The sequence below is a fragment of the Heterodontus francisci genome, chromosome 5 (genome assembly GCF_036365525.1).
Source record: "Heterodontus francisci isolate sHetFra1 chromosome 5, sHetFra1.hap1, whole genome shotgun sequence".
NCBI lineage: Eukaryota > Metazoa > Chordata > Chondrichthyes > Heterodontiformes > Heterodontidae > Heterodontus > Heterodontus francisci.
The window spans coordinates 171,738,482-171,761,404 of NC_090375.1; the positions used below are offsets into that span (position 1 = coordinate 171,738,482).

The window sequence follows — 22,923 nt, forward strand, 5'->3', positions numbered from 1 at the left end:
ACCCCTGATGTAAAAGGTCCCTTGGCACCATTTTGAAAAAGAGCAGTGGAGTTATCCCCAAGGTCCTGGCTAATATTTATCCTTCAATCAACAACACAGATTATCTGGTCACTATCTCACTGCTCTTTTGAATTCGATGATTCTCCCTGCTCGGCCCCGCCCACCAGCCACAGGCCTCGCCCACCGGCCACAGGCCCCGCCCACCAACGCCAGGCCCCACTCATCAGCTCCAGGCCCCGCCCACCAGTGCTCAGCCCCACCCACAAACATCAGGCCCCGCCCACCATCACTCGGCCCCACCCATCAGCACCGCTCGCGCGGCTCTCCCGCCAACCGCCTGAACAAACCCGCGAGCAACCGCGCATGCGGACTACACGCCAGGGCATGGTGGAGGTTAGGAGGAACTATTGTTCCCAGAATACAGTTGTTTCTCCTGAAATTAGTGGTGAATATTAACAGTCCAGTCTCTCAGCGCTCCATAAATTCAAGAAAGATTACTGGCAATTAATCAGACATACTGTGTGCTCAATGCTGTTAGTTGTAAAACCAGCAGCGCCAATTCCTGACGATGGGGACCATTTTGGGAGACTGATGTATCACCCGGAGCATATTCACAGCCGGACCCGGCGCGACAGTTGAATCCGTCCACTGGATCCCCGGAGACTGATCTCCAGAGTAGCCCATGGAGCTGTCAGCGCTCATCAAAAAACTGGGTACAGACAGCAGGCATTAGCGCAAAGCCATTGTTATATGAATTATTCCTGTTAGATTGTGGACTGTCTATAATAGTGTCCTGCGGCAGTGTTTTTCTCTGTCCAAATGGAGTGTGCAGTGTCTCTGTCTAAATGTAATATCCCGGTGGAGTGTGTAGTGTCTCTGTCTAAATATAGTGTCCCGGTGGAGTGTGCAGTGTCTCTGTCTAAATATAGTGTCCCGGTGGAGTGTGCAGTGTCTCTGTCTAAATGTAATATCCCGGTGGAGTGTGTAGTGTCTCTGGCTAAATATAGTGTCCCGGTGGAGTGTGCAGTGTCTCTGTCTAAATATAGTGTCCCGGTGGAGTGTCTCTGTCTAAATATAGTGTCCCGGTGGAGTGTGCAGTGTCTCTGGCTAAATATAGTGTCCCGGTGGAGTGTGCAGTGTCTCTGTCTAAATATAGTGACCCGGTGGAGTGTGCAGTGTCTCTGGCTAAATATAGTGTCCCGGTGGAGTGTGCAGTGTCTCTGGCTAAATATAGTGTCCCGGTGGAGTGTGCAGTGTCTCTGGCTAAATATAGTGTCCCGGTGGAGTGTGCAGTGTCTCTGTCTAAATATAGTGTCCCGGTGGAGTGTGCAGTGTCTCTGTCTAAATATAGTGTCCCGGTGGAGTGTGCAGTGTCTCTGTCTGAAGATAGTGTCCCGGTGGAGTGTGCAGTGTCTCTGTCCGAATGTAGTGTCCCGGTGGAGTGTGCAGTGTCTCTGTCCGAACGTAATATCCCGGTGGAGTGTGCAGTGTCTCTGTCCAAATGTAATATCCCGGTGGAGTGTGCAGTGTCTCTGTCTAAATATAGTGTCCCGGTGGAGTGTGCAGTGTCTCTGTCTCAATATAGTGTCCCGGTGGAGTGTGCAGTGTCTCTGTCTAAATGTAATATCCCGGTGGAGTGTGCAGTGTCTCTGTCCAAATGTAATATCCCGGTGGAGTGTGCAGTGTCTCTGTCTAAATATAGTGTCCCGGTGGAGTGTGCAGTGACTCTGTCTAAATGTAATATCCCGGTGGAGTGTGCAGTGTCTCTGTCTCAATATAGTGTCCCGGTGGAGTGTGCAGTGTCTCTGTCTCAATATAGTGTCCCGGTGGAGTGTGCAGTGTCTCTGTCTAAATGTAATATCCCGGTGGAGTGTGCAGTGTCTCTGTCTAAATATAGTGTCCCGGTGGAGTGTGTAGTGTCTCTGTCTCAATATAGTGTCCCGGTGGAGTGTGCAGTGTCTCTGTCTAAATGTAATATCCCGGTGGAGTGTGTAGTGTCTCTGTCCAAATGTAATATCCCGGTGGAGTGTGCAGTGTCTCTGTCTAAATATAGTGTCCCGGTGGAGTGTGCAGTGACTCTGTCTAAATGTAATATCCCGGTGGAGTGTGCAGTGTCTCTGTCTCAATATAGTGTCCCGGTGGAGTGTGCAGTGTCTCTGTCTCAATATAGTGTCCCGGTGGAGTGTGCAGTGTCTCTGTCTAAATGTAATATCCTGGTGGAGTGTGCAGTGTCTCTGTCGAAAGATAGTGTCCCGGTGGAGTGTGCAGTGTCTCTGTCTAAAGATAGTGTCCCGGTGGAGTGTGCAGTGTCTCTGTCTAAATATAGTGTCCCGGTGGAGTGTGCAGTGTCTCTGTCTAAATATAGTGTCCCGGTGGAGTGTGCAGTGTCTCTGTCTAAATATAGTGTCCCGGTGGAGTGTGCAGTGTCTCTGTCTCAATATAGTGTCCCGGTGGAGTGTGCAGTGTCTCTGTCTCAATATAGTGTCCCGGTGGAGTGTGCAGTGTCTCTGTCTAAATGTAATATCCTGGTGGAGTGTGCAGTGTCTCTGTCGAAAGATAGTGTCCCGGTGGAGTGTGCAGTGTCTCTGTCTAAAGATAGTGTCCCGGTGGAGTGTGCAGTGTCTCTGTCTAAATATAGTGTCCCGGTGGAGTGTGCAGTGTCTCTGTCTCAATATAGTGTCCCGGTGGAGTGTGCAGTGTCTCTGTCTCAATATAGTGTCCCGGTGGAGTGTGCAGTGTCTCTGTCTAAATGTAATATCCTGGTGGAGTGTGCAGTGTCTCTGTCGAAAGATAGTGTCCCGGTGGAGTGTGCAGTGTCTCTGTCTAAAGATAGTGTCCCGGTGGAGTGTGCAGTGTCTCTGTCTAAATATAGTGTCCCGGTGGAGTGTGCAGTGTCTCTGTCTCAATATAGTGTCCCGGTGGAGTGTGCAGTGTCTCTGTCTCAATATAGTGTCCCGGTGGAGTGTGCAGTGTCTCTGTCTAAATGTAATATCCTGGTGGAGTGTGCAGTGTCTCTGTCGAAAGATAGTGTCCCGGTGGAGTGTGCAGTGTCTCTGTCTAAAGATAGTGTCCCGGTGGAGTGTGCAGTGTCTCTGTCTAAATATAGTGTCCCGGTGGAGTGTGCAGTGTCTCTGTCTAAATATAGTGTCCCGGTGGAGTGTGCAGTGTCTCTGTCTAAATATAGTGTCCCGGTGGAGTGTGCAGTGTCTCTGTCTAAATGTAGTGTCCCGGTGGAGTGTGCAGTGTCTCTGTCTAAATGTAGTGTCCCGGTGGAGTGTGCAGTGTCTCTGTCTAAATGTAGTGTCCCGGAGGAGTGTGCAGTGTCTCTGTCTAAATATAGTGTCCTGGTGGAGTGTGCAGTGTCTCTGTCTAAATATAGTGTCTTGGTGGAGTGTGCAGTGTCTCTGTCTAAATATAGTGTCCCGGTGGAGTGTGCAGTGTCTCTCTAAATATAGTGTCCCGGTGCAGTGTGCAGTGTCTCTCTCTGAATGTAGTGTCCCGGTGGAGTGTGCTGTGTCTCTGTCTAAATGTAGTGTCCCAGTGGAGTGTGCAGTGTCTCTGTCTAAATATAGTGTCTCGGTGGAGTACCAGTGTCTCTCTCTAAATGTAGTATCTCGGTGGAGTGTGCAGTGTCTCTGTCTAAATATAGTGTCCCGGTGGAGTGTGCAGTGTCTCTGTCTAAATGTAGTGTCCCAGTGGAGTGTGTAGTGTCTCTGTCTAAATACAGTGTCCCGGTGGAGTGTGCAGTGTCTCTCTCTAAATGTAGTATCCCAGTGGAGTGTGCAGTGTCTCTCTCTAAATGTAGTATCCCAGTGGAGTGTGCAGTGTCTCTGTCTAAATATAGTGTCCTGGTGGAGTGTGCAGTGTCTCTGTCTAAATATAGCGCCTCGGTGGAGTGTGCAGTGTCTCTCTAAATATAGTGTCCCCGTGGAGTGTGCAGTGTCTCTCTCTGAATGTAGTGTCCCGGTGGAGTGTGCAGTGTCTCTGTCTAAATGTAGTGTCCCAGTGGAGTGTGTAGTGTCTCTGTCTAAATACAGTGTCCCGGTGGAGTGTGCAGTGTCTCTCTCTAAATGTAGTATCCCAGTGGAGTGTGCAGTGTCTCTCTCTAAATGTAGTATCCCAGTGGAGTGTGCAGTGTCTCTGTCTAAATATAGTGTCCTGGTGGAGTGTGCAGTGTCTCTGTCTAAATATAGCGCCTCGGTGGAGTGTCAGTGTCTCTGTCTAAATATAGTGTCTCGGTGGAGTGTGCAGTGCCTCTCTCTGAATGTAGTGTCCCGGTGGAGTGTGCAGTGTCTCTGTCTAAATGTAGTGTCCCAGTGGAGTGTGCAGTGTCTCTGTCTAAATACAGTGTCCCGGTGGAGTGTGCAGTGTCTCTCTCTAAATGTAGTATCCCGGTGGAGTGTGCAGTGTCTCTGTCTAAATATAGTGTCCTGGTGGAGTGTGCAGTGTCTCTGTCTAAATATAGTGCCTCGGTGGAGTGTCAGTGTCTCTGTCTAAATATAGTGTCCCGGTGGAGTGTGCAGTGTCTCTGTCTAAATGTAGTGTCCCGGTGGTGTGTGCAGTGTCTCTCTCTCTCTCTATAATTCTGTTTCTCAGTTGTGTGTGCAGCATCTCTCTCTGGAATTCAGTGTTCCGGTGTAGTGTGCAGTGTCTCTCTCTATAATACATGTCGTGGTGGAGTGTGTAGTCTCTCTCTGTTGTACGTTGTCCCAGTACAGAGTTGGAGTGTCTTTCTCTATGATACAATGTTCTGCTGAAGTGTGGAGTGTCTCTGTCTTAATAGTGTATCAGTGTAGTGTGGAGTATCTCTCTCTGTTGTACCGTGTCCTTCTGGAGTGTGGAGTATGCTTCTATATAATGTAGTATGCCGGTGTATCGTGGAGTGTTCCTCTCTCCTAAACAGTGTCCCGCTGGTGTGTGAAGCGTCTTTCTAATAGTGTCCTGGTGGAGTGTAAGTGTCTCTCTCTATAATAGTGTCCTTGTGGTGTGTCTTTCTGTAATATAGTGTACTGCTGGAGTGTGGAATGTCTCCATAACAGTGTCTATCTGGAATGTGGTGTGTGTCTCGATATAATAGTGTCTCACTGGAGTGTGGTATGTGTTTCTATATCATGCAGTGTCCAGGTGTTCCGTGGAGTATGTCTCTCTCGAATACTGTGTCCTGCTGGAGTGTATCACATCTTTCTAATAGTGTCCCAATGGAGTGTCGCTATAATTCAGTTTCCTGGTGGTGCAGAGTGCCTCTCTCTAATACAGTGTCCTGGTGGCGTTTGGAGTGTCTCTTTCTATAATTCAGTGTCTCAATGAAGTGAACAGTGTCGCTCTCTATAATAGTGTCTCAGTGGAGTGTCTCTCTCTACAATAGCGTCTCTGCGGAACGTCTCTCTCCAGAATAGCGTCTCGGTGGAATGTCTCTCTCCACAATAGCGTCTCGGCGGAATGTCTCTCTCCAGAATAGCGTCTCTGCGGAACGTCTCTCTCTATAATAGCGTCTCGGCGGAATGTCTCTCTCCAGAATAGCGTCTCGGCGGAATGTCTCCCTCCAGAATAGCGTCTCGGTGGAATGTCTCTCTCTAGAATAGCGTCTCGGCAGAACGTCTCTCTCCAGAATAGCGTCTCGGCGGAATGTCTCTCTCTAGAATAGTGTCTCGGCAGAATGTCTCTGTCTATAATAGCGTCTCGGCGGAATGTCTCTCTCCAGAATAGCGTCTCGGCGGAATATCTCTCTCCAGAATAGCGTCTCGGCGGAATGTCTCTCTCCAGAATAGCGTCTCGGCGGAATGTCTCTCTCTACAATAGCGTCTCGGCGGAATGTCTCTCTCTACAATAGCGTCTCGGCGGAATGTCTCTCTCTACAATAGCGTCTCGGCGGAATGTCTCTCTCTACAATAGCGTCTCGGCGGAACGTCTCTCTCCACAATAGCGTCTCGGCGGAACGTCTCTCTCCACAATAGCGTCTCGGCGGAACGTCTCTCTCCAGAATAGCGTCTCGGCGGAACGTCTCTCTCCAGAATAGCGTCTCGGCGGAACGTCTCTCTCCAGAATAGCGTCTCGGCGGAATGTCTCTGTCTACAATAGCGTCTCGGCGGAATGTCTCTCTCTGCAATAGCATCTCGCGGAATGTCTCTCTGCAATAGCATCTCGGCGGAATGTCTCTCTCTGCAATAGCGCCTCGGTGGAATGTCTCTCTCTGCAATAGCGTCTCGGTGGAATGTCTCTCTCTATAATAGTGTCTCCTTCCATAATTTAGTGTCTCGCTGGAGTGTGGAATGTCTCGCTCTATATAATTCAGTGTCTTGGTGGAGTGTGTCTCTCTATACTAGTCTCTCGGTGGAGTGTGAAGTGTCTATCTGGAATATATTGTTCTGTTGGAGTGTCTCTCTCTATCATGCTGGAATGTGGACTGTGTTGCTATATAATGCAGTGTTCTGGTGCAGTGTGGTGTGTGTCTCTATAATACAGTCTCCCATTGGAGTGTGGAGCATCTTTCTAAGTGTCCCGGTTAAGTCAGGATTGTGTCTCTATAATGCATTGGCCTCATGACGTGGTTTGTATTTGGGAATGTATTATCTTGTGTGATTATGTCTGATTAAAATTTTTTTCATTTTATGGGATGTCGGTGTCACTCGCAGGCCAGCATTTGTTGTCCATCCCTAATTGCCCTTGAGAGGTGGTGGTGAGTTGCCTTCATGAACTGCTGCAGTCCATCTGGTATAGGTCCACCCACAGTGCTGTTAGAAAGGGGAGTTCCAGAATTTCGATCCACTGACAGTGAAGGAATGGCGATATATTTCCAAGTGAGGATGGTGTGTGGCTTGGAGGGGAACTTGCAGATGGTGGTGTTCCCATGCATCTGCTGCCCTTGTCCTTCTAGGTGGAAGAGGTCACAGATTTGGAAGGTGCTGTTGAAGGAGGCGTGACGAGTTGCTGCAGTGCATCTTGCAGATGGTGGACACTGCAACTGTGCCTCTGTGGTGGAGGGAGTGAATGTTGAAGGTTTTGGATGGGGTGCCAATCAAATGAGCTGCTTTGTCCTGGATGGTGTTGAACTTGCTGAGTGGTGTTGGAGCCATGCTAATCCAGGCAAGTGGAGAGTATTCCATCACACCCCTGACCTGTGCTTTATAGATGGTGGACAGGCTTTGCCAAGTCAGGAAGTGAGTTACTCATCACAGAATTCCTTGCCTATGACATGCTGTTGTAGCCACCTTATTTATGTGGCTGGTCTAGTTCAGTTTCTGGTCAATGATAACCCTCAGGATGTTGATGGTGGGAAATTTAGTGATGGTGATGCCATTGAATGCCAAGGGGAGATGGATAGGTTCTGTCTTGTTGGAGATGGTCATCACCTGGCAGTTGTGTGGCATGAATGTTACTTGTCTCTTATAATCCTTATCACATGACTCCTTCACGTGCTGGAAGTGTGTCCAGCTGCAGCTCTTGTTAGACCGCATGATGGATCTGGAGCTTCGGATGGACTCACTTTGGAGCATCCGCGATGCTGAGGAGGTCGTGGATAGCACGTTTAGCGAATTGGTCACACCGCAGATTAGGATTGCTGAGGGAGAAAGGGAATGAGTGACCAAAAGGCAGAGAAAGAGCAGGAAGGCAGCGCAGGTGTCCCCTGCGGTCATCTCCCTCCAAAACAGGTTTACCGTTTTGGATACTGTTGAGGGAGATGGCTCACCAGGGGAAGGCAGCAGTAGCCAGGTTCATGGCACCGTGGCTGGCTCTGCTGTTCGGAAGGGCAGGAAAAAGAGTGGAAGGGCTATAGTCATCGGGGATTCGATTGTAAGGGGAGTAGATAGGTGGTTCTGTGGTCGAAAACGAGACACCCGAATGGTATGTTGCCTCCCAGGTGCATGGGTCAGGGATGTCTCAGATCGGCTGCAGAACATTCTGAAAGGGGAGGGTGAACAGCCAGTTGTCGTTGTGCACATAGGCACCAATGATATAGGTAAAAAACGGGATGAGGTCCTACAAACAGAATTTAGGGAGTTAGGAGCCAAGTTAAAAAGTAGGACCTCAGAGGTAGTAATCTCAGGATTGCTACCAGTGCCACGTGATAGTCAGAGTAGAAATGAAAGAATAGTCAGGATGAATGCGTGGCTTGAGAGATGGTGCAGGAGGGAGGGGTTCAGATTTTTGGGACATTGGGACCGGTTCTGGGGGAGGTGGGACTATTACAAATTGGACAGTCTACACCTGGGCCGGACTGGAACCAATGTCCTTGGGGGTGCTTTTGCTAACGCTGTTGGGGAGGGTTTAAACTAATGTGGCAGCGGGATGGGAACCAAAGGAGGAGGTCAGTGGACAATAAGGAGGTAGTAACTAAAGCCTGTAAGGAACTAGATAATGAAGTCAGTGCGTCTAAGGGAAAGAGTAGACAGGGAGCAGATGATGAACGCAAAGGGACTGGTGGTCTGAGGTGCATTTGTTTTAATGCAAGAAGTGTAGTTGGTAAGGCAGATGAACTTAGGGCTTGGATTAGTACCTGGGAGTATGATGTTATTGCTATTACTGAGACTTGGTTGAGGGAAGGGCATGATTGGCAACTAAATATCCCAGGATATCGATGCTTCAGGCGGGATAGAGAGGGAGGTAAAAGGGGTGGAGGAGTTGCATTACTGGTCAAAGAGGATATCACAGCTGTGCTGAAGGAGGGCACTATGGAGGACTCGAGCTGTGAGGCAATATGGGCAGAACTCAGAAATAGGAAGGGTGCGGTAACAATGTTGGGGCTGTACTACAGGCCTCCCAACAGCGAGCGTGAGATAGAGGTACAAATATGTAAACAGATTATGGAAAGATGTAGGAGCAACAGGGTGGTGGTGATAGGAGATTTTAATTTTCCCAACATTGACTGGGATTCACTTAGTGTTAGAGGTCTAGATGGAGCAGAATTTGTAAGGAGCATCCAGGAGGGTTTTCTAGAGCAGTATGTAAATAGTCCAACTCGGGAAGGGGCCATACTGGACCTGGTGTTGGGGAATGAGCCCGGCCAGGTGGTTGAAGTTTCAGTGGGGGACTACTTTGGGAATAGTGATCACAATTCCGTAAGTTTTAGAATACTCATGGACAAAGACGAGAGTGGTCCTAAAGACAGAGTGCGAAATTGGGGGAAGGCCAACTATACCAAAATTAGGCAGGAGCTGGGGAATGTAGATTGGGAGCAGCTGTTTGAAGGTAAATCCACATTTGATATGTGGGAGGCTTTTAAAGAGAGGTTGATTAGCGTGCAGGAGAGACATGTTCCTGTGAAAATGAGGGATAGAAATGGCAAGATTAGGGAACCATGGATGACAGGTGAAATTGTGAGACCAGCTAAGAGGAAAAAGGAAGCATACATAAGGATTAGGAGGCTGAAGAAAGACGAAGCTTTGAAAGAATATCAGGAATGTAGGACCAATCTGAAACGAGGAATTAAGAGGGCTAAAAGCGGTCATGAAATATCTTTAGCAAACAGGGTTAAGGAAAATCCCAAAGCCTTTTATTCATATATAAGGAGCAAGAGGGTAACTAGAAAAAGGATTGGCCCACTCAAGGACAAAGGAGGAAAGTTATGCGTGGAGTCAGAGAAAATGGGCGAGATTCTAAACGAGTACTTTGCATCGGTATTCACCGAGGAGAGGGACATGACGGATGTTGAGGTTAGGGATAGATGTTTGATTACTCTAGGTCAAGTCGGCATAAGGAGGGAGGAAGTGTTGGGTATTCTAAAAGGCATTAAGGTGGACAAGTCCCCAGGTCCGGATGGGATCTATCCCAGGTTACTGAGGGAAGCGAGAGAGGAAATAGCTGGGGCCTTAACAGGTTTCTTTGCAGCATCCTTAAACACGGGTGAGGTCCCGGAGGACTGGAAAATTGCTAATGTTGTCCCCTTGTTTAAGAAGGGTAGCAGGGATAATCCAGGTAATTATAGACCGGTGAGCCTGACGTCAGTGGTCGGGAAGCTGCTGGAGAAGATACTGAGGGATAGGATCTATTCCCATTTGGAAGAAAATGGGCTTATCAGTGATAGGCAACATGGTTTTGTGCAGGGAAGGTCATGTCTAACCAACTTAATAGAATTCTTTGAGGAAGTGACAAAGTTGATTGATGAGGGAAGGGCTGTAGATGTCATATACATGGACTTCAGTAAGGCGTTGATAATGTTCCCCATGGTAGGCTGATGGAGAAAGTGAAGTCGCATGGGGTCCAGGGTGTACTAGCTAGATGGATAAAGAACTGGCTGGGCAACAGGAGACAGAGAGTAGCAGTGGAAGGGAGTTTCTCAAAATGGAGACGTGTGACCAGTGGTGTTCCACAGGGATCCGTGCTGGGACCACTGTTGTTTGTGATATACATAAATGATTTGGAGGAAAGTATAGGTGGTCTGATTAGCAAGTTTGCAGACGACACTAAGATTGGTGGAGTAGCAGATAGTGAAGGGGACTGTCAGAGAATACAGCAGAATATAGATAGATTGGAGAGTTGGGCAGAGAAATGGCAGATGGAGTTCAATCAGGGCAAATGCGAGGTGATGCATTTTGGAAGATCCAATTCAAGAGTGAACTATACAGTAAATGGAAAAGTCCTGGGGAAAATTGATGTACAGAGAGATTTGGGTATTCAGGTCCATTGTTCCCTGAAGGTGGCAACGCAGGTCAATAGAGTGGTCAAGAAGGCATACGGCATGCTTTCCTTCATCGGACGGGGTATTGAGTACAAGAGTTGGCAGGTCATGTTACAGTTGTATAAGACTTTGGTTCGGCCACATTTGGAATACTGCGTGCAGTTCTGGTCGCCACATTACCAAAAGGATGTAGGTGCTTTTGAGAGGGTGCAGAGGAGGTTCACCAGGATGTTGCCTGGTATGGAGGGCGCTAGCTATGAAGAGAGGTTGAGTAGATTAGGATTATTTTCATTAGAAAGACGGAGGTTGAGGGGGGACCTGATTGAGGTGTACAAAATCATGAGAGGTATAGACAGGGTGGATAGCAAGAAGCATTTTCCCAGAGTGGGGGATTCAATTACTAGGGGTCACGAGTTCAAAGTGAGAGGGGAAAAGTTTAGGGGGGATATGCGTGGAAAGTTCTTTACGCAGAGGGTGGTGGGTGCCTGGAACGCGTTGCCAGCGGAGGTGGTAGACGCGGGCACGATAGCGTCTTTTAAGATGTATCTAGACAGATACATGAATGGGCAGGAAGCAAAGAGATACAGACCCTTAGAAAATAGGCGACATATTTAGATAGAGGATCTGGATCGGCGCAGGCTTGGAGGGCCGAAGGGCCTGTTCCTGTGCTGTAATTTTCTTTGTTCTTTATCCCAAGCTTGAATGTTGTCCAGGTCTTGTATTTTGATATGGGCTGCTTCAGTAACTGAGGAGTCAGGAAAGGTACTGAGAATTGTGCAATCGTAAGCGAACATCCCCATTTCTGACCTTTATGATGGAGGGAAGGTGATTGATGAAGCAGCTGAAGATGGTTGGGCCTCGGCCCTTTCCGTTTGGAACTCCTGCACCAATGGCCTGGGGCTGAGATGATTGGCCTCCGATAGCCATAACCATCGTCCTTTGTGCCAAGTATGACTACAACTAGCGAAGAGGTTTCCCCCGATTCCCATTAAGTTCAATGTGGCTCAGGCTTCTTGATGCTGTACTCAGTCAAATGCTGCCTTGATATCAAAGGCAGTCACTCACCTCACCTCTTGAGTTCAGCTCTTTTGTCCATATTTGGAGCAAGGTTGTAATGAGTTCAGGAGCTGGGTCAGCAGCCCCCTTGATCGGGACCCCATCCACCACCTTCAACATTCATTCCCTCCACCGCTGACTCACATTGGCAGCAGTGTGTACCATCTGCAAGATGCACTGCAGCAATTCACCATGCCTCCTTCAACAGCAGCTTCCACACTCGCGACCTCTACCACCTAGAAGGACAAGGACAGCAGATGCATGGGAACACCACCTCTGCAAGTTCTTCTCCAAGTCACACACCATTCTGGCTTGGAAATATATCACCATTCCTTCACTCGCTGGGTTGAAATCCTGGACCTCCCTTCCAAACAACACTATACTGGGTATTAAACATCCTGAGTATGCACATCCCAGTCCATAAACCTTCCTTTCTGTTGTCACAATTATTGTCCAACATTTATAATAAACAATTCTGGGTAAACAATTTTAATGGATAATGTTGGTTAGTATTTTCTATTATTGACTGCCACCATAAAGGTCCCATCATTCTCTCTCACCAACCTATCCATCCAGCTTGCCACAAATGCTAAGCTGACCAACATCCTTTCAACCTGATCATTTCACCCACCACCAACCCCTCTACTCTGCCAATAGATCAATAATTATCTCAGCTTTCTTTTCCTTCTAGAATGCAAACAAAGACTTTGTCAACCACAATCATAGTAGATGATCTTATTGATATCTTGTCTTTGATCTAAACTTGGCCTATGGATGGCAACATCTTGTCCCTTACTGAAGCCATCCTGGCAGGAAATACTTTTCAGCACTTGCCCTGTCCAAACTGCTGTGGTGGAGGAGGAGCGGTCTTTATTACCGAGTCACATCTTGGTCTCTCCTGCTGCTCTGGAATTTGTCTGCATTGACTGTATCACCATGTTCCACCCTTCTGATCAAGCTGCAGTTACATCCGCCTGCAAGTGATGAGGTCTGATGAGATATAATAAATTGACATGGGCTGGTTCCATAGTGTATTTAGACATGAGAATTTGTAATGGCAAAAAATTAATGGGAAATGTGCACAGATCTAAAATGTTTATTATATTAACAAATAATTCAGTGTTTATTGGCTTACTTCCAAGGGCTTGCCTATGCTACTTCATATGCCCTGTCCTGAGGCTTTCTGGTTTTCATTGCTTTTTTTCTAGATTTGATTCTTATTTTTAGCCATTTTTAGTTTAATGAATTTATTTTTCTATTTTAATTATCTATTATTTCTATTCAATTTCTGTTATTGGAGTTCTTTGAGGAAGTAACAAACATAGTGAATAAAGGGGAACCTGTGGATGTGCAATACTTAGAATACCAGAAGGAATTTGACAACGTGCCACATTAAAGGTTACTAAGCAAAATAAGAGCTCATGGTGTTGAGGGTAACATATTAGCATGGGTAAAGGATTGGTTAGCTAACAGGAAGCAGAGAGTAGGCATAAATGGGTCATTTTTGGGTTGGCAAGATGTGACGAATGGAGTGCCACAGAGATCAATTTACAATTTATATCAATGACTTTAATGAAGGGACCAAATGTATGGTTACTAAATTTGCTGATGGTACAAAGATAAGTAGGAAAGTAAGTTGTGAAGAGGTCATAATGAGTCTGCAAAGGGATGTAGATAGGTTAAGTAAGTGGGCATTAATGTAGTATAATGTAGGAGAATATGAACTTATCCACTTTGGCAGGAAAAGTAGTAAAACAGCATATTATTTAAATGGAGAGAGATTGCAGAACTCTGAAGTACAGGGGGATCTGGGTGTCCTGGTACATGAATCACAAAAGGTTGGTATGCAGATACAGCAAGTGATTAGGAAGGCAAATGGAATGTTGTCATTTATTGCAAGGGGAATGGAATATAAAAGTAGTGATGTTTTGCTACAGTTGTAATGGATATTGGTGAAACAACATCTGGAGCACTGTGTGCAGTTTTGTTCTCATTTAAGAAAGGATATAAATGTGTTAGAGGCAGTTTAGAGAATGTTCACTGGACTGATACCTGGGATTGGGGGGGATGGGTGGAGTGCGGTTATTTTTATCAAGAAAGGTTGGACAGGTTGGGTCAGTATCTATTGGAGTTTAGAAGAATGGGAGGTGACCTTATTGAAACATATAAAATCCTGAGGGGACTTGACAGGTTGGATACTGAAAGGATGTTTCCCCTTGTGGGAGAGATTAGATTTAGGAGACACAGTTTAAAAATAAGGAGTCGCCCATTTAAGACAGAGATGAGGAGAAATTCTTTCTCTGAGGGTTGAACTCTCTTCCCCAGAGGGCAGTGGAGGCAGGGTCATTGAATATTTTTAAGACAGAGGTAGATAAATTCTTGAATAACAAGGGAGTCAAAGGGTATCGGGGATAGGCAGGAAAGTGGAGTTAAAGCCACAATCAGATCAGCCATGATCTTCTTAAATGGCAGAACAAGTTTGAAGGGGCCGAATGGTCTATTTCTACTTCTAATATGTATGTTCATAATTACATTAAGATAAAGTCCCCTTTTAAGCTGTTTCTCCAACTTACTCGGTGTGCTGTTTGACCATGAGCTGAGCTTCAAACACCATTTGCTGTTCATCATTCAAACTGCTCAATTCCAGTTTCGCAATATTGCCTACATCTGCTCATGCCTCCTTGCTGCCACTGTTGCCATCATACATGCTTTGTTACCTCCAAGCTCCACATCATGCTTTCCTTTCAGAATCCCAAACTTCATACTGATTAAGTTCCAACTCTTGTGAAACAATACTATATCTCTCATTCCCATCACCCTATCCTCCCTGACCTCCACTGGTTTCCCTCCATGTATTGTATTCAGAATTCTTGTCTTCATTCACAAATTCCCACCGCTGTATCCCACTTTACTTCTACAGCGTCCTTCAGCCCTTCTTCCACTCTGTTCTCTTCTATCTTTCCCTGCTGGTCTCTTGTGTGTATGTCCCGCCACTCCACTCTCAGTGCCTGGACTTTTAACCATCTTAGTCATGCTATCTTGACCACTCTTACGATGACCCCCTACTTTCGAAAGCCTCCTCAAAACCCAAGGCTTTAACCATGACTAGTAATTTCCCCATGCTGCTTTTCTGCTGTTCGGCATCAGTTTCTTCACTGTGGAGGAGCTGAAGGCATTCACATAAATGTTGATTGCTCTTGCCCTCTCGAGTACCAAGAGAGGATCCAATCCAACAAGCCATGCAGAAGCAGCTTCACGGAGGTGATGTATGTGCGCTGACAGGCAATTTTGACACTATTATGATAACATTACTTTAAATGATTGCTTTTGATAGGATTTTTGTAAGTTTTAACAATTAAATCCCCAAATTGGGACCTCGACACAGGGAATGCATGCTCCAAAATGGCATTAACCTCAACATTAGAAATGCAGACTAAGACCAAATGTTTATTCATAAGATAAAAATCTGAATGTACTTTTTTGTTGTCAAGTATGTCATGGCAAATGCTGACTTCACTTAAAAATGACTAATTTGAATTGTACATAAAAACAGATTAGTGTTGGTTGGGCTGAAGTCTTCTCTCTCAAACCTGCCATTACAAAACATTATAAGTTAATATGGAAGAAATTAAATCTTTTGTAGAGACAGAATATTATTCCTGTGCGTGCTTTCTTACTGCATGTATTGTGTAGTATCTTATATGCAGTGTAGATATTACTACCAAATGTTGCAGTATGCTGCACAAACACAAGAATACTTTGGCAACAGAAGTTAGAGTAACTGAGTTTTTGGCATTGCGAAGACACATAAACAGGAGTAAAGTTTTGCCCATGTGTAACCATCACATGATTATACGCAAAAATTCTTTTTGGATTAATCCTGCTCTGAACTGAAGAGTTCCACTGAATGGTAGCAATGACAGATAATTTGAGGTCTACAGTTAGGCTAATTGGTGGTTGAAGCTAATTCTGATAATATGGAAGTTCCTAAGCTAAGATTTGTAGAGCCTTGTTTCTCACTTTTACAACGTCTCTTGATTCTACAGGTATTTTTGTATTGTCTATATTTTGGTGTTCATGTCTTAGGAAGTGATCTCGTGTGTCTCCCTTGTTCTTTTATTTGCACTCATTTGTGGGTTGTACTAGGTTCTGCTATGTAATGTTTGTGGTTCAGTTATTGAATTAGTGGAAATGAGGGGGAGCAGCTCCCTCGTTATACTTAAGCTTGAGCCTGGGGCTGGTAGTATGAAGTGCAGCAAATGGAGGAAGACCCATATGTCTCTCATTGGCTGCACCCTGGCAATATAAAAATGTCATCTCAGACCCTTGTCCACCTTAACTGTTAATCTAGAAGTAAGTTAAATTGTCAAAGTGGACTTTAACCTTTACTCTTTTTCTTGTAGGTCACCAGCTGGTGGAAATTAGAGTTCGAGCACTGAAGAATATTTTGTGCAAAATTGATCATGGTTTGATTTCTATTATTGATCTGGCTCAAGAAAAGAGCCTTTTTATTCGACTATTTGAATGGTTCAACTTTCCAACTGTTCCAATGCAGGGAGAGGTACTCACTCTATGTAGTCGCCTTGTAAAGGTATTTGTTCAACACCACCTTCATTATGTTTTATTGTGAGTGTATTAGAGGAATCACTTAAATGTGCTTGGTATTGAAAAGTGGAATAAATACTGTTGCCCTTCACTTTGTTTTGTAATTACCAATGCTGTTTATTAATAAGATCGAATCTATGAATTTTGAGTCAAACTAGTGTGAATGCTGAACTCGAGTTGGCTTAATCAATGTGTTTACAATCCTGGTGATTTTATATAGTCATTATAATTGGCTGTCTGGTATGATTTACAACATGTTGTGAAACCTGTGCTTAGCTGTTCTGGTTTATATTTCTACTTGAGCTGCAGTTAATTACAATTATTTTCCAAAATTTTAGCAAAGGACCTTCAATATAAATATTCAGGGTGATATGCCCCTGCATCATCAGGAAATCCAAATCATACATCAGAAATGTGATGGCTAGATATACTTCAAGTTAAATATGTGAAAGTATTATAGTGATTACTACACCTCGCCAGCCTTGATCTAATTCACCTATTTTTCTCCTCCCCAAAGTGTACTGGCCGTAATAGTTGTATTACATAACTGCTGCTTATGTAGTTGTTCATCTTTTGCTTAATGTTTTTGAAGTAAAATGAGGTTTGAATTCTTTATCTGCTGCTTTTGAAGATTGCCCAGGGACCTTATGGAGGCATGAGATAAATCTAGTAAAGAGGGAACTAGCTTGCATTTATATAGCATCATTCTCAACCTCAGGACTTCCCAAACCCATCACAGCCAACAAAGTACTTTAACTGTAGTCACTGCTGTAATGTAGAGAAATGTTGCAACCAATTTGCACACAAGTTCCCACAAATGGCAATAAGATTAATGACTATTTCAGTGATGTTGGTTGAGGGATAAGTATTGGACAAGACACGAGGAGAGCTCCCTCGCTGCTGTTCGAATAGTGCCATGGGATCATTCACGTCTGCTCAATAGGGCAGGCTGATCTTCAGTTTAGCGTCTTATCTGAAATACAGCACCTGCCAGTGCAACACTCCCTCAGTATTGCATTGGAATGTCATCTTAGATTATGTGCCCCAGTCTCTGGAGAGGGACTTGAACCTCTACCCCACTAAGGTGATAGTGCTACTGCTGAATAAAGGCTTGTATCTAGTAGCAAGAATAGAGGGTATTTTGAGAATGTGGAAAGTTGTACCTCATTCACGAAAACAATATAGGGTAAGAAAGACAAAATAATCTATGTTCAGACAGTTAGCCCCTCAAAATTTAAGTGTTTCCTTATTCATTAACCAGGTGCATCTCCTGCCTCTGCCAGAAATGAACTGACAATGAAGCTTAGATTAAAGAAAAAGGAATTTATGTTTGTAAAGCACTTATCCAGACCCCAGGATATTGCAAAAAGTTTCACAGCCAATGATTAACTTCTAAATGTAGTCACTGCTGATTTGTAGGTGGCAACCAAAAAGGCCTAACATAAGATGATGCTGAAAATAATTTAATGGCCTTGATTTTGCGATCAGCAGTGAAGCAAGGGTGTTTGCCGAGGACCTCAAAGAAAGCTGCCCGCAAAGATCTAGCAATCTCTGTGGCATTGTTTTCCCCTTTATTGACAGCAATTTAAATTGAGCGACATGTGAAGGGGATCTCCAGGCATGCAACTGCAGTGATGTCAGCAAGCAGGTAAGCAGCCAATCACATGAAGTATTCCCAAACAGCAGACCAGAAGTTAAAAGCATTAAAATCCTTCTCTTAAAATTTAAATTTTCAGATAACAAAGTAAATGATTAAGATTGGATTTAAAGAAAAGCAGAAATAAAGATAAATATTTAAAATAAGAAAAATATTACTTCTTTTAAAAATGTGATTTTATCATTATGGCGAAATTTGACATTCCACAAATATAAAATTAGCTTTTCAAGGCCAGTGAGGGTGTCCAGCAGTAATTACAAAGTTGGTGTGCCATTAAAAACCTAGTCACGTCTTCTTCAAAGTTTTTTGTGAGGCTAACAGTGTTGGAGTGGAAGTTTTCATCAGTTCTAATGTTTCCCATGATTGGAATCTGGAGTTCGTTTAGTGAGGGCAATGCCTCAACAGTGCACCCTCTGGAGAAGCATAGAATTATTGACAACAACGTATGGATTTCCGTGTTATTCTGCACATGTGCGGACTCAAGAAATTGCTGTCAGTTTCAGTGGAGTGATGGTGGTGAACACTGGCAGTTTCGCAATCATTATCACAGAAAAATACAGGCCCATGTAATCATCATAAAGCTCTTAAATGTATGGTATTGCTCATATTTTCATTGTAGCATTTTGACATGTACTTTTTATGTCAATTTAGACTGCCATTGATAAATGAGGAAGAATAAGAACTACATAGTAAATTTAACATTTGTTTTTTTTCCACTTAAAGTATTCTTCAGTAGCCCAACTATTTCGAGAAATTGGAGCTTTGGAATTTCTAGCAGAGCTGAGACCCAATGTGGAGCCAAAGCTACAAGCCTGTATTGATGAGGTTATGGATGATCTGTTCAAACTGCCTGATACTATCGTTGATGTACCAGCTATTGCCTATCACTCACAGCCTCTGAAATCCTCTGAGGACAAAGGTAACCTGAGCAGGTCGATGTTTAACTTATGGCATCTAATACTGGGACAAAGTATTCTTTTGGTTTTTCACAACAGTACTGTCTGTATGTGGATAGATGTATTGCATTTGTTTCTTGTTACCCTGTGTATGTGCTTTAAAACAATGAATTGGTGGCAGCCTGGGATGTCGGCATTTGTGCAGCACTTCCTTGATGTGACATGTATATCGAAGTTTTCATGTTAATGTCACCAGGTACTGAAAGCAAATTGGTGAAGACAATGAGGGACTCTGAATATGCTTTAAATGTGACATTCTCTGGGTATATAAATATTTTTTTTAAAGAAAGAAAACAACTGCAACATAAAAGCAAGCCTTAGTAACTATTGAGAACAATAATGAAGCCATGGCATAGAATGCAAAAACTGCCACAGTGGTAGGTGGAAAATAGATGCTCGAATAGAGATTTCTCACTGAGTTGAATTTCCACACAAGCTTGTCTCCTGCAGGAATCATCAACTTTCACTTAAAAAGGAAGTTGTTACTGCGAAACAAGACTTTTACAAATTCAGGTTGTCCTGACACACTTTCTAGGGTTCAGTGGCCTCAGGCACTCCCATAAGGGAATCCCATGCTCCTTACTTTCCAAAATAGACTCTCACTGTCTAATAACTATTGATACGATAACATAGCTAGAGGTATAATAATCGTACATTATTTTGATATGAACTGCATATTCATGTCATTTGCAGTCTTTTCAAAGGCAGTCTGAAGAAAAACCTGGTTCAACAAGACCAGATACAAACCATTGTTTTATTTCACAGCAATGAACATACAGAGTAATGATTATGATCCATCTCACCTGAATTAAATCAGTACAACTTATCTTTGCATAATGGTACAAAATCTTGCTTGATTCAAACTAAATATCTCCTGACTACCCTCTTGCATTCTCCTTCCAAAAGCAGCTTATGTTTTCCCTCACTGTTTTCTGTTTAGGACTGGACTTTACAGCCTTTTCTGTGTATTTTTGTCTCCCTGTCTTCATTGCCATAAGGCCAGACAACCACAGTTGAGTACCTCAAACTAGAAACCTCCCAGCATGTGATGAGATGTTTTTTTTTCTTCTTCTTCTTCTTGGCCTCCTTGTCTCGAGAGACAATGGGTAAGGGCCTGGAGGTGGTCAGTGGTTTGTGCAGCAGTGCCTGGAGTGGCTATAAAGTCCAATTCTAGAGTGACAGACTCTTCCACAGGTGCTGCAGATAAAATTAGTTGTCGGGGCTGTTACACAGTTGGCTGTCCCCTTGCGCTTCTGACTTTTTTCCCTGCCAACTGCTAAGTCTCTTTGACTCGCCATGCTTTAGCCCCGCCTTTATGGTTGCCAGCCAGCTCTGGCGATCGTTGGCAACTGACTCCCACGAATTGTGATCAATGTCACAGGACTTCATGTCGTGCTTGCAGACGTCTTTAAAGCGGAGACATGGACGGCCGGTGGGTCTGGTACCAGTGACAAGCTCGCTGTACAATGTGTCCTTGGGGATCCTGCCATCTTCCATGCGGCTCACATGGCCAAGCCATCTCAAGCGCCGCTGACTCAGTAGTGAGTATAAGCTGGGGATGTTGGCCGCCTCGCGGACTTCTGTGTTGGAGATATGGTCCTGCCACCTGATGCCAAGGATTCTCCGGAGGCAGCGAAGATGGAATGAATTGAGACGTCGCTCTTGGCTGACGTACGTTGTCCAGGCCTCGCTGCCGTAGAGCAAGGTACTGAGGACAAAGGCTTGATATACTTGGACTTTTGTGTTCGTGTCAGTGCGCCATTTTCCCACACTCTCTTGGCCAGTCTGGACATAGCAGCGGAAGCCTTTCCCATGCGCTTGTTTAATTCTGCATCGAGAGACAGGTTACTGGTGATAGTTGAGCCCAGGTAGGTGAACTCTTGAACCACTTCCAGAGTGTAGTCGCCGATATTGATGGATGGAGCATTTCTGACATCCTGCCCCATGATGTTTGTTTTCTTGAGGCTGATGGTTAGGCCAAATTCATTGCAGGCAGCCGCAAACCTGTCGATGAGTCTCTGCAGTCACTCTTCAGTGTGAGATGTTAATGCAGCATCGTCAGCCAAGAGGAGTTCCCTGCTGAGGACTTTCCATACTTTGGTCTTCGCTTTTAGTTGGGCAAGGTTGAACAACCTGCCACCTGATCTTGTGTGGAGGAAAATTCCTTCTTCTGAGGTCTTGAATGCATGTGAGAGCAGCAGGGAGAAGAAGATCCCAAACAGTATAGGTGCGAGAACACAGCCCTGTTTCACGCCGCTCAGGATTGGAAAGGGGTTTGTTGAGGCGCCGCTATGCCGAATTGTGCCTTTCATATTGTCATGGAATGAGCTGATGATACTTAGTAGCTTTGGTGGGCATCCAATCTTTTCTAGTAGTCTGAAGAGACCACTTCTGCTGACAAGGTCAAAGGCTTTGGTGAGATCAATGAAAGCAATGTAGAGGGGCATCTGTTTTCATGGCATTTCTCCTGTAGCTGTCGAAGGGAGAACAGCATGTCAATGGTGGATCTCTCTGCTCGAAAGCCACACTGTGCCTCAGGATAGACACACTCAGCCAGCTTCTGGAGCCTGTTTAAAGCGACACGAGTGAAGACTTTCCCTACTATGCTGAGCAGGGAGATTCCACGGTAGTTGTTGCAGTCACCGCGGTCACCCTTGTTCTTATAGAGGGTGATGATATTGGCATCGTGCATGTCCTGTGGTACTGCTCCTTCATCCCAGCACAGGCAAAGCAGTTCGTGCAGAGCTGAAAGTATAACAGGCTTGGCACTCTTGATGATTTCAGGGGTAATGTCATCTTTCCCAGGGGCTTTTCCGCTGGCTAGAGAATCAATGGCATCACTGAGTTCCTATTTTGTTGGCTGTACGTCCAGCTCATCCATGACTGGCAGAGACATGGTTGCATTGAGGGCATGCTCAGTGACAACATTTTCCCTGGAGTACAGTTCTAGGTAGTATTCCACCCAGCGGTCCATTTGCTTGCGTTGGTCAGTGATTGTGTCCCCTGATTTAGATTTGAGGGGGGCGATCTTCTTGACTGTTGGCCCAAAAGCTCTCTTAATGCCATCATACATCCCTCTGATATTTCCTGTGTCAGAGGCCAACTGAATATGACTGCATAGGTGTTGCCAGTAGTCATTTGCGCAGCGCCTGGCTGTTCTTTGTGCAGCGCTTCTATCAGCTTTAAGTGTTACGGATGTTAACTTGCTGGGGACTTTCTTGTAGTTCAGCCTTTTCTGTGTATTTTTGTCTCCCTGTCTTCATTGCCATAAGGGAAAGGCTGCCAGACAACCTCAGTTGAGTACCTCAAACTAGAAACCTCCCAGCATGTGATGAGATGTTTAGCAAGTAGTAAGACAGGTTAATGAAGTACTACTTGTTTGCATTCTTTGAGGAAAGCAGCTTCAATAACAGGTGAATTAGCATATTTACCATCTTTCATTAAGCTTCTGTTTTAATCTTGTGTGAATAAACTTTACTTCAAAAACCCATCATTGACAAGTCTTCTTTTGCCAGATCCTTTCTGTGGAAAGGATTACTCCCTTGAAAACAGGTTTACTCCTTGCAGTGTGCACCAACATGACTGACAATCCTGGGCATCCAGGAACCAATGAGCTGCTTGGAAACCTGCTGGAGTGATGTGCTCCTCCTATACCCGGCACATTGAAGGCCTGCTCGGGTATAAAATTGAAACCAGACCCGGGCCCCACCCAAACACAACCCGGGCCTGAGCCCTTTAATGTTTTTTTGCGCCCGACCTGATCCGACATGAATATTGCAATAAATTTAATGATATCAAACATGTTATTCAGCTCTACCTTGTCCATATGGTGGCACTAGTGATCCTGTTCATCCATTCTGGCAGCAGGCTATTCCTGCAGGTGGAGTTGTGGGGAATCATGGGTGAGCCTGATCCTGTGAATTCCCGGAGGCAGCACTGTCCGATCCGACCCGACCCGACCCAAGCCCGAATGCTGGACTCGGAATATAGACCTGACCCGACCCGAACCTGACACATTGTCGGGTCTAGTCGGG

At 45.1% G+C, this 22,923-nt stretch overlaps 1 protein-coding gene across 4 annotated transcripts in view; it reads left to right on the forward strand.

Moving 5' to 3' along the window:
- Positions 1-373: 373 nt before the first annotated feature.
- Positions 374-22,923, forward strand: part of rttn (rotatin) — a 336,287-nt gene continuing 313,737 nt past the window's right edge. For all 4 annotated transcript variants that reach the window (XM_068032345.1, XM_068032341.1, XM_068032344.1 and 1 more), the window contains exons 1-3: positions 374-713; positions 16,075-16,262; positions 18,657-18,852. In XM_068032345.1, the coding sequence (XP_067888446.1) occupies positions 683-713; positions 16,075-16,262; positions 18,657-18,852 (415 nt within the window). In that variant the 5' untranslated portion in view covers positions 374-682. The remainder of the gene's footprint in view (positions 714-16,074; positions 16,263-18,656; positions 18,853-22,923) is intronic.